The sequence below is a fragment of the Cebus imitator genome, unplaced genomic scaffold (assembly GCF_001604975.1).
Source record: "Cebus imitator isolate Cc_AM_T3 unplaced genomic scaffold, Cebus_imitator-1.0 Scaffold8, whole genome shotgun sequence".
In the NCBI taxonomy this organism is placed as follows: Eukaryota; Metazoa; Chordata; class Mammalia; order Primates; family Cebidae; genus Cebus; species Cebus imitator.
Genome location: NW_016107323.1, coordinates 5,674,857 through 5,685,934, shown reverse-complemented (window position 1 = coordinate 5,685,934; position 11,078 = coordinate 5,674,857). Strand labels below are relative to the sequence as shown.

The 11,078-nt window shown below is 38.4% G+C and overlaps 1 protein-coding gene across 1 annotated transcript in view; it reads left to right on the top strand.

The window, feature by feature from the left end:
• The window catches only part of CORO1C (coronin 1C), an 87,631-nt gene that overhangs the window by 51,326 nt on the left and 25,227 nt on the right, over window positions 1-11,078 (top strand). Inside the window, exon 3 of the mRNA XM_017541348.1 lies at window positions 3,981-4,103. Coding sequence (XP_017396837.1) covers window positions 3,981-4,103 — 123 coding nt within the window. The remainder of the gene's footprint in view (window positions 1-3,980; window positions 4,104-11,078) is intronic.

The following is an 11,078-nucleotide window of genomic DNA, read 5'->3' as shown; positions in this document are numbered from 1 at the left end:
TTTTTTGCGAAGTCTCACTCTGTCGCCAGGCTGGAATGGAGTGTTCGGTTCACTGCAACATCCACCTCCTGGGTTCAAGCGATTCTCCTGCCTCAACCTCCTAAGTAGCTGGGACTACAGGTGCACACCACCAAGCCCAGCTAATTTTTGCATTTTTAGTTGAGACAGGGTTTCACCATGGTGGCCAGGATGGTCTTGATCTCTTGACCTCATGATCCACCTGCCTCAGCCTCCCAAAGTGCTGGTATTACAGGCATGAGCCACTGTGCCTGGTCCAGGTATACTTTTTAATATGCCCCCCTCCTTTAGTTGCCTTTTGGTGCCATTATTTTTTAAAAACATGTTTTGTAACTGGATTTAATCTAATCTGGGAGGCCTTGTCTTTTAGTTAGTGAACTTAATCTTGCATTTACTACAAATCGTGATTTGTAGTTGGTTTTTATTTCCACTGTCTTTGTGCTTTCTAGTTTTCATGCTTCTTTTTTCTTAAAAAGTTTATCTCCGCTTTTCATGAATTGCATTCATACTTTCTTTGGTCCTTATTTTCATTTCCTCTTTCTATTGGATTGAGCTACTTTTTAAATTCTAGCTATTCTAGTACCCTCCTACCCCTACCCACTCCCAGAAATTATACATTCTCTCTCTTTCTTTTTAGTATTTACTCTTAATTTGGACATTTTTACTTAAAGTCTAAAACTAGTCAATTTTTAAGTCTGATCATATGCCTTTTACCTTAAATGGTATTATTGTTTAATATTTTATTTCTGTCTTTTAAAAATCTGTTCGCCAAGTAGGTATGATTACGACTGTTTTAGTACCTGTTTGTATTTGCTTTATTTATTTATTTGCTCACTGTTGTTTTGCTATACCAGTCCATTTTTCTAGCTTACTTTCTTTTCCTGAACTGAGTTCTTGAACTTAATTCTTTGAAATTAATATAGCAATTCTTTGAAATAAGTCTAAGAATTTATTCTTTTGAACAAGGGTTTACCCATGGTAAATTCCGTCTCTTTTTGTCTACAGTGTCTTTTGTTTGCTTTTTCTTGTCATCATTCTTGAATGATAGTTTTTCTGGGTATGGAATACAAGGGTGGTTGTTTTTCTTAGCATTTCCAAGATATTTTTCATTTCTTTGTTTCTCTAATTGCTTCTGAGAAGTCTGCTCACAGTCAGTCTAATTACTCTCAGTAGGTAATCTGTCCTTTCCCTGGTGTTGCTTCTGGAATCTTCTCTTTGTTTTAGGTGTTCTAAGTCGCACTAGGATATGAATAGATAAGAATTCGTTCTCACTTATATTGCCTGAGGTGGGATTTGTGCCTCTTAAATCTAAAGATTTATGCATTTAATTGAACCTGAAAAATTCTCAGCCATTATCTTTTTAATTTTTGCCTCTGTTCCATTCTTTTAATTCTCTCCTTTTGGTATGTCTATTTAAATGTATGTCAAACTTCTTCATTCTGGCCTTCCAGCCTTAGGATGTTTTAAATTATGAAATATCCCGCATTCAAGCCGTGCATGGTGGCACACACCTAAGGAGGATCACTTGAGGCCAGGAGTTCAAGGCTGCAGTGAGTTCAAGCTTGCCTGTGAATGGCCACTGCATTCCAGCCTAGGCAACATGAGACAAGAACAAGAGAGAGAAAGAGAGACAAGGAAGGAATGAGAAAGAGGGAGAAAGAGAACACACATTCAAAAGAGTATATCTATAGTTTAATAATTGTATGACATAATTATTAAATAATTGTGTAAAATAGGATGAACACCTGTGATCCCAGTACCATCAGCTTGAGCAATAATATTACCTGGGGTAGTAGCTCAAACAGTGCAAGTGAAATCTTCATCTCACCTGCATGGTTTTTATGAGGATGCAATAAGATAATTAAGCAAAACCACCTGGCTTAGATTTAGTAGTTTTTCCTTCTTTAAGGAGAGACACCATCAGAAGTGTGGTAGAGTGGATACCAGCATTTGTTAAATTTTGGGTAATGTTTATCACGTACTTTAAGTGCTGGGACAGTACCAAGTTCTTGACCTTGATTGTCTCATTTAGTCCTCACATCAGCTCTTAAAAAATAAACTATTAAATATTCTAGATTTACAAATGAGGAACTGAGGTTGAGGGATGGAGTAATGTGGCCAGGACTTCACAGCTAGAAGATGGCAGAGCCATGACTACACTCTGGGCAGTCTCATTCTCATTTGTGCTTTGCTGTCTCCAAATGAACTGTGTGGCTCCTTCCTATGACACCCAGATTCTCCATGATAGGGTGTTCATTGGATTTCCTTTTTTGAAGTCTTTTTCTGATGATGCATTTTGGGAGATCCAAACTAGGTTTAATTAGTTTTACAAGGGAAAATGGAGGAACATGAAGAAACCTAGGCCTTAGGTCTGTAAACAGGGCTATCTTCAGGTCTCAACTTAGAACTTACCTTTCCCAGCAGAAAACCTCTCCAGAGACTGACCCCACAAGCCTGCTTAAATGTCCTCCTTCTGTGTTTTTATGTGGTACCATAATTGGTTGTTTAAATGTCTTTTCCCTCTCATTGGACTCCATGCTTAGCTAGGACAGACTGCCATGTTCACGTCTGTATCTCCAGTACTCAGCACAATGTCTGGCCTATAAAAGTTCACAACACATATTTGTTAATTCTTAATGATGGAGTAAATTATTGTGCTAGAAGAACTAATAATGTGACAACTTTTATTGAATATTTTATTCCAGGTACTGTAGTTAAATTTTTTACATACTTGACACAGATAATTATGATACTGAATTGTGATTTATCTAAAAGTGTTCTCTCATTTAATCGTTACAGTAATCGTGGGAGTTAAGTATCATTGTTAACTATTTTACAGATGACAAACAAGCTGAAGCTTAGAGAGATTACGTGACTTGTCTAAAGTCACCTGTTGTTTAATCAGTAGACCCTGGATTTGAACCCCTTCCTGTCTGATTTTAGAGCCTGTGGTCTTTACATGTTAGCGTTCTGCTTCTCTGGAGATTCCCACAGTCAAGTCAAATTGGAGAAATCGTAGAATTTTCTGATCTTGAAAAATTGCCAAGAAGCCTGCCCCAGTGTTGGGATGATTTGCCATATCAAAGCAAAAACAACAAAAAATAGATTCAACCATATGTTGCAGCGATTCCTTTCTGCGTACCTGCTCTTAGAGCATACACAGCTTCAGTGTGGACCGGCATTAAGCTGTTTTAAAAAGGAAACCATTTTCATGTACCCGTTGTTAACACCAGCAGTTTGTCTTAGTTGACACAAAATTGGTCTGATAACCCTGGTTGGCTTGCTAGATTCAAATGTGTGACATGAGCAAATTGTGGTAGCTATTTAAGACCAACATTAAACATTTTATTCTTAATCAGATGTGGAACTGGCTAATGGGTGAAGTCTAAGTTGGTGTTAACTAGACTGGCTAGCTGGCATTTCTGTTGATTGAAGATAGCAGAGAGACTGAGACATTAAAGTGTAGAATGCCCTTTAGACCCTATGCTAAAGGTTTTCTTTTTTTACTTTGAGTTTTTAAATTTTAATCATGCCATTCATTTCCAGAACTGGTAATTTATATATTTGAGGATATTGTCTTGTTGTATTAAAAGTTATATTTCACATTTTAAATAATACCAAAGTTTAGAGTTTTTTTTTAAGCCATAGAACATCCTTTTAATTTACAACTTGGCTGTTGTAGAATTGTATTTTGGTAAAAAGACTTTTGTATTCTCGTTCGCTGTCTACTAGTACAGTTGATTAAATCTTTGTGGTTCTAAGGATTTAGATTCTTGTAATTTGATGGCGTGGCCTTGGTAGTGGCTTTTTCTAGAAGTGAAAGTTGATGTTGACTATATGTCATCATATGTAGACAATTGAGAATTTTGGGTAAAGGTAATAAAGGAGAAATGGGCCTAAGAAAATGTATAACCTCTATGGTGTTGATGTTACATAATAGGTTTGTTTCTCTCTTCTTTCAGACTGGTCGAATTGACAAATCCTACCCTACAGTATGTGGACACACAGGACCAGTGCTGGACATAGACTGGTGCCCACATAACGATCAAGTCATTGCCAGCGGTTCAGAGGACTGCACGGTCATGGTAAGCTCCCAGGGTGTTGCATGCACACAGGCCTGTGAGACTCACCTACTCCTTTCAAAAGCATATGTGTGGGTATGTGGGTGTCTGTGTGTGTGTATATATATATAGAGGCTTGAAAAACAGAAAGTTATAGCAGTTTTGACTGTGTGTGGGATTTTACAAGAATTTACTACATTTAACTGCAGATAATCCTTTCAACAAGCCCTTAAATCAAAAGGTTGTACTGCAATGTCTTTACTTTTTTTTTTTGAGGTGGAATCTCGCTCTATCACCTAGGCTGGAGTGCAGTGGCATGGTCTCGGCTCACTGCAACCTCTGCCTCCCGGGTTCGAGTGATTCTCCTGCCTCAGCCTCCTGAGTAACTGGGATTATAGGTGTGTGCCACCACACCCAGCTAATTTTTGTATTTTTAATAGAGACAAGATTTCACCACGTCGGCCAGGCTGGTAGAACTCCTTACATTTTCTTAGTGATCCTCCTGCCTCGGCCTCCCAAAGTCAATTACAGTCTTTTCTGTGAGTGTGTTTGTGTACGTGCTTATTGACAGCTGACATTTTCTCTGTCAGAAGATTTTAGGGAAAGTAAAATGACTTTTTAGTAATTCTGTAATGCCATTTTACTACATGAATTTGCTGCCACCCCAAAAGGAAAGAAAAAACTGCTGGCAAAGACTGTATAAGATAGTGATGTAAGATGCTAAAGTTATGCAAATAAAGTGGGATGTGTTGAAGGTGGTAGGAGACAGTTTTTGCAATTACTTGTTTCCAAGCTAATGGCAAAAAGTGTGTTCTGTCCAATGGACCCTGGTTAAGAAAGTCCTTTTCTTTGCAATTGCTTGTTTCCAAGTTAATGGCAGAAAGAATGTTCTGTTCAATGGATCCTGGTTAAGAAAGTCCTTTTCATAAAGATATACAAACAAAATGTGAAAGGTGAATTAAGTACTTTACATTCCCTTCTTTAGTTTCCATAAGTAGGTTATGTGTGAAACAAAGCTTTGGAGTACTTTTTAATATGATTTCTTGTTCTTGGTTATGATTTTTAACTTTCAAATGTGATTATTGGTTTGGATCAGTTTTTAATGCTAGCCCAAAATAGGTTGAAAATGTTAGGCATAAGCACAAATGGAAGTACTGCTGCCCCTGAAATAAGGGAAGATGTTCTCTAATTAATTTGTAAGCAGTCTCGCATATGTCAGGTGGATGGCTTGGAGAACCACACTACTTTTATTTTCCTCTCTATTGGCTGTGCACTGAAACATTGTTTGGAAGGCTTTATTAATTAAAATGATTTTATATAAACACAAATTAATTCCTGAGCCGTGTCATTTAAACATTTATCCGCTTTTCCTCATGGGCTTTGGCTGGGAATGTCTCCTCCTGTGATCTCATAATTTTGGCAGCTAAAGCATATTAAGAAAATATGTTGCTGTGAAAGGAAATTGTTCTGTTTAAGGTGCCTTATTAAATTGATCATTTTAATGGCTACAAACACATTTTGCTAAGAGAAAGGAATATTATTTAGACCTGATACCAGAATATATATATATTTTTGAGATGGAGTCTCGCTTTGTCGCCCAGGCAAAAGTGCAATGGTGTGATCTCAGCTCACTGCAACCTCCACCTCCCAGGTTCAAGCAATTCTCCTGCCTCAGCCTCCCGAGTGGCTGGGATTACAGGCCTGTGCCACCATGCCCAGCTAATTTTTGTCTTTTTAGTAGAGACAGAGTTTCACCATGTTGGCTAGGCTGGTCTCAAACTTCTGACCTCAAGTGAGCCGCCTGTCTCAGCCTCCCAAAGTACTGGGATTACAGGCACGAGCCACCGTGGCTGACTCTGATGCCAGAATCTTAAATGCAGAGTCTGAATCTCTTTTGAAGAAGCATTTTTGATTTATCTCTGGCCCTCCCCGTCTCTAGCATTATTGGTCACATTATCCTTAAAAAAAAAAAAAAAAAAAAAAGTTTGTATTATAAAACAGAAAAACATACCAAATAGTTAAGTGAAAAGTGAATTCAGGGAGTTAAGTGATTTATGACATAGTGAACACCATGTAACCACCTTCTATGTCAAAAAGCAGAACTTTCCCAACCTTTTCAGACTTCTCCGTGTGCCCCATCCCAGTCACAACACCCCTCCTCCCTCTCAAAGTAACCATTCTCCTGACTTTTGTAATACTCCTCTCTTTGCCTTTCTTTGTGGTGGTAATCACTCAAGTGTACACCATAGACTCTGTAGATTAGTCTTGCCAGTTTAAAAACTTTATATATAGTCTTAAATCTTAATCTGTAGATTCCTCCTCCATCATTTTCTTTTCCTTACAATGTATCTATTCAAAAGCCCTGACCTTTGACCCGTGCTTTTCTTTCTTTTTTTTTTTCTTTTTTTGTTTTTTTTTTTTTTTTTTTTTTTTTTTTTTTTTTTTTTTGAGACAGTCTTACTCTGTTGCCTAAGCTGGAGTTCAGTGGCATGTCTTAGCTCACTGCATCCTCTGCCTCCTGGGTTCAAGCAATTCTCCTGCCTGAGTAACTGGGATTTCAGGCACTTGCCACCATGCCCAGCTAATTTTTTGTATTTTTAGTAGAGACGGGGTTTCACCATGTTGGCCAAGCTGGTCTCGAACTCCTGACGTCGTGATCTGCCTGCCTTGGCCTCCCAAAGTGCTGGAATTATAGGCATGAGCCACTATGCTTGGCCTGACTTGTGCTTTTCAACCATCTGGATTTTGCTGATTGTACCCTCATGTTGCAGCTCAACTTGCTCCTCTGTTCTCTGAATTTCCTGCAAATTGTCAACTGGATACTGAAGGGTGGTCCAATTCAGGTTCTGTCTTTTTGGCAAGACTATATTGTTAGTGTTATGTTCTTCCATACGCTAGGAAGCACATGATGTCAAGATGTCTGGGTTTCATTCTTTTTCAATTTGTACATTCAGTGCCTACATCTAGTCATTTACTAGGGGTTGCAGTATGGTGACAATAAATTCTGTCATTTTGTTTTCAATTTTTAGCTGGTAAAATTTTATAAGATAATATGCTCACTTGCTTACTATTTAGTTACCAAATAGTATAGTTCATTTAGGAAAGCAGGATAAATGCTTGATTATTTCCTTTTATTTACCCAGTTCTCGAGATAATGAATTGGCTCTCTGTCATCCTTAGAAGGTGAAGAAATTAGGGTTTTTTTCCCCCTTTCCTTTCCTTTTGAAATTATGGATTTGAACATATATGCTGTGTTCAATCCATTACAATTCTTATCTCAAAGCAGATTGTCATGTCTTTTCCAATGGGAACCTCTTCAAGATTTCTGAGTCCTTTTGAAATGACCTTATAGTCTTTGATTGATAGATTCCTTGCTGTGTGACATGTTGAGGCGTTTCAGGCTCACCTTGGACATCTCTCCCCAAGCCATTTCTTTCAGAAGTCCTGGTTTCTTTTAATGGAAAATGATACCTATTAAGTATGCAGTCACATTATGTCTAATATATATATATATATATATGTTAATTTAAAAATACTGTATTACCAAAGAAAGTGTAATCTTTTTGCTGTGGAGGGTTTCCCCTCAGTGTTGATGGCTGCTGACTGATGAGGGTGGTGGTTGCTGAAGGTTGGGCTGGATGAGGCAACAGCAACAATGAAGTTTGTCATATTGATTGACTCAGCCTCTCATGAAATCTTTCTCTGTAGCATGTGATGCTGTTTGATAGCATTTCACCCACTGTAGAACTTCTTTCAAAATTGGAGTCAGCCCTCTCAAACCCTTTTGCTGCCTTATCAACTAAGTTTATGTAAGTAGTAGTCTAAATGTTTTGTTGTCATTTCAGTAGTGTTCACAGCATCGTTACCAGGAGTACATTCCATCTCAAGAAACCATTTTCTTTGCTTATCCCTAAGGAGCAACTCCTCATCTGTTCAAGTTTTACCATGAGATTGTAGCAATTCACTCATATCTTCAGGCTCCACTTTTTATTCTCTAGTTCTCTATTTCCACCATATCTAATGTTACTTCTTCCACCAAAGTCTTGAACTCCTCAAAGTCATCCATGAAGGTTAGAATCAACTTCTCCCAAACTTCCCTTAATGTTGAGACTTTGAATTCCTCTCATGAATCATGAATTTTCTTTCTTTCTTTTTTTTTTTTTTTTTGAGACGGAGTCTTGCTCTGTCGCCAGGCTGGAGCACAGTGGCACAGTCTTGGCTCTCTGCAACCTCCGCCTCCTGGGTTCAAGCGATTCTTCGCCTCAGCTTCCTGAGTAGCTGGGACTATAGGCGCATGCCAAACACCCGGCTAATTTTTGTATTTTTAGTAGAGATGGGGTTTCACCATGTTGGCCAGGATGGTCTTGACCTCTTGACCTCACGATCCTCCCGCCTCGGCCTCCCAAACTGCTGGGATTACAGGTGTGAGCCACCACACCTGGCTGGAATCATGAATTTTCTTAATGGCACCTAAAATGGTGAATTCTTTCCAGAAGGTTTTTAATTCACTTTGCCCAGATCCATCCGGGGAGTCACTATCAGTGGTAGCTGTAGCCTTACGAAATGTATTTCTTAAATAATAAGACTTGAAAGTCAAAATGATTCCTTTTTCCAAGGTCTGCAGAATGGATATTAGCAGGTGAAAACAACATTAGTCTTGTACATCTTCATCATAGGTATTGGGTGATAAGGTACATTGTTGATGAGCAGTAATATTTTGTAAGGAATATTTTTTTTTTCCTGATCAGTAGGTCTCAATGGTGGGCTTGAAATATTCAGTAAACCACGCAGTAAACAGATGTGCTGTCATTCGTGCTTTGTTCTTCCATTTCTAGAACACAGATAGAGTAGATTTAGTATAATTCTTAAGGATTCCTAGGATTTTTGGTGCAGTAAATGAGCATTGGCATTAACTTAAAGTCACCAGCTGCGTCAGCCTCTAACAAGACAGGCAGCTCATCTTTTGAAGCTTTGAAGTCAGGCATTGACTTCTCTTTAGCTTTGAAAGTTTTAGATGGCATCTTCTTTCAGTAGAAGGCTGTTTCATCGACATTGAAAATCTGTTGTTTAGTGTAGCCTCCTTCATCAATGATCTTAGCTAGATCTTCTGGATAACTTGCTGCAGCTTCTCCATCAGCACTTGCTGCTTTTCCTTGTACTTTCATGTTATGGAGATGGCATCTTTCCTTAACCTCATGAACCAACCTCTGCTAGTTTCCAACTTTTCTTCTGCAGCTTCCTCACCTCTGTCAGCCTCCATAGAATTGAAGAGAGTTAGGACTTTGCTCTGGATTAGGCTTTGGCTTAAGGGAATCTTGTGGCTGGTTTGTATTTTTATCCAGAGGACTAAAGCAAATGCTGTTTTTGCTTTTTTATCATTCATGTGTTCAATGGAGTAGCACTTTTAATTTCCTGAACTTTTCTTTTGTATTCACAACTTGGCTAACTGGCTTAAGAGGTGCTTAGCTTTTGGCCTGTTTCCGCTTTCGATGTGGCTTCCTCACTAAGCTTAATCATTTCTATTTTTTTATTTAAAGTGAGAAATGCACAACTCTTCCTTTCACTTGAACACTTAAAGGTCATTTAGGGTTATTAATTGGACTAATTTCAGTCTTGTTATGTCTCAGGTAATAAGGAGGCCCAAGGAGAGGGAGAGAGAGGGAAAGCAGGTTGGTGGAGCAGTCAGAAAACACAGCGCTTATCGATGAAGTTCACTGCCTTATATGGGTGCGGTTCCTAGTACCCCAAAACACTTACACTAGTAACATCAGATCACTGATCACTTTAACAGATATAATAATAATGAAAAAGTTTGAAATGCTGCAAGAATTACCAAAATGTGACACACAGACAGTGAACACATGCTGTTGGAAAAATGGTACAGATAGATTTGCCTTAGTCAGGGTTGATACAAAGCTTCAGTTTGTTTAAAAACAAACAAAAAAACACCACCACAATATCTGTGAAGTGCAATAAAATGAGGTATGCTTGTATTTATCTAATGTCTTTAACATTAATTACATCTCCATCTCCTTTCTTCCACACAGAGAATGCAGGGTCTCAGGGATACAGAGGGAGAATGAGAATATCCTGATCTGTCTCATTTGTCTTATTACATTATACGTATAGTAGTCTCAGAGTGAAAATGCTAATACCACACCATACCATGGTTACTGAAAATTGTTAAAAAACTAAACAACTTTTAGTTAAAAGACTAAAAAAATTTTTTAAAACTCATGCTATGTCTATTCTCCCTCCATTTAAAAATGATATATTCTGTATTTTCAAGATCACACAACTATTACATTCAGCAGTCTCTCCTGTCTTGGTTCTGTGAGTAACTACATTTCCTGCACTCCATCAACCCTTGTGTCGATCTCACACCAGTCATTTGGATCATCTGAACCAGGTTCTTGGGTGGATTCCTTAGGAAGGGGGTCATAGGAACAATATTCTCTGAGTTCTTGTATACTGATAATAACTTATCTGCCATCTTTGTTCTCAAAAGTGAGTTTTTCTGAATATAAAATTCTTGGGCAGGGGCAGTGCCTCACACCTGTAATTCCAGCACTTTGGAAGGCTGAGGCAGGTGGACTGTTAGAGCCCAGGAGTTCAAGATCAGCGTGGGTAACATGGTGAAATCCTATCTTTACAAAAAATATAAAATTAGCTGGGTGTGGTGGTGAGTGCCTGTGGTCCCAGCTACTTGGGAAGCTGAGGTGGGAGGACTGTTTGGGCCTGGGAGATTAAGGCTGCAGTGAGCCATGATCGTGCCACTGCACTATAGCCTGGGTAACAGAGTTAGACTGATCCTGTCTCTAAATAAATAAATAAGTTAAATAAAACTACTGACTCACAGTTTTTCCTTGAGTATCTAAATACATTATTCCATTTTCTTTTGGCATAGGTTTTCCAGTCAAAGTCAGATTATAATCTAATTTCCTTTCCCTTATAAATCATGTGCTCTTTTTGCCTAAATGTTCATAAGGTTTTTTTTTT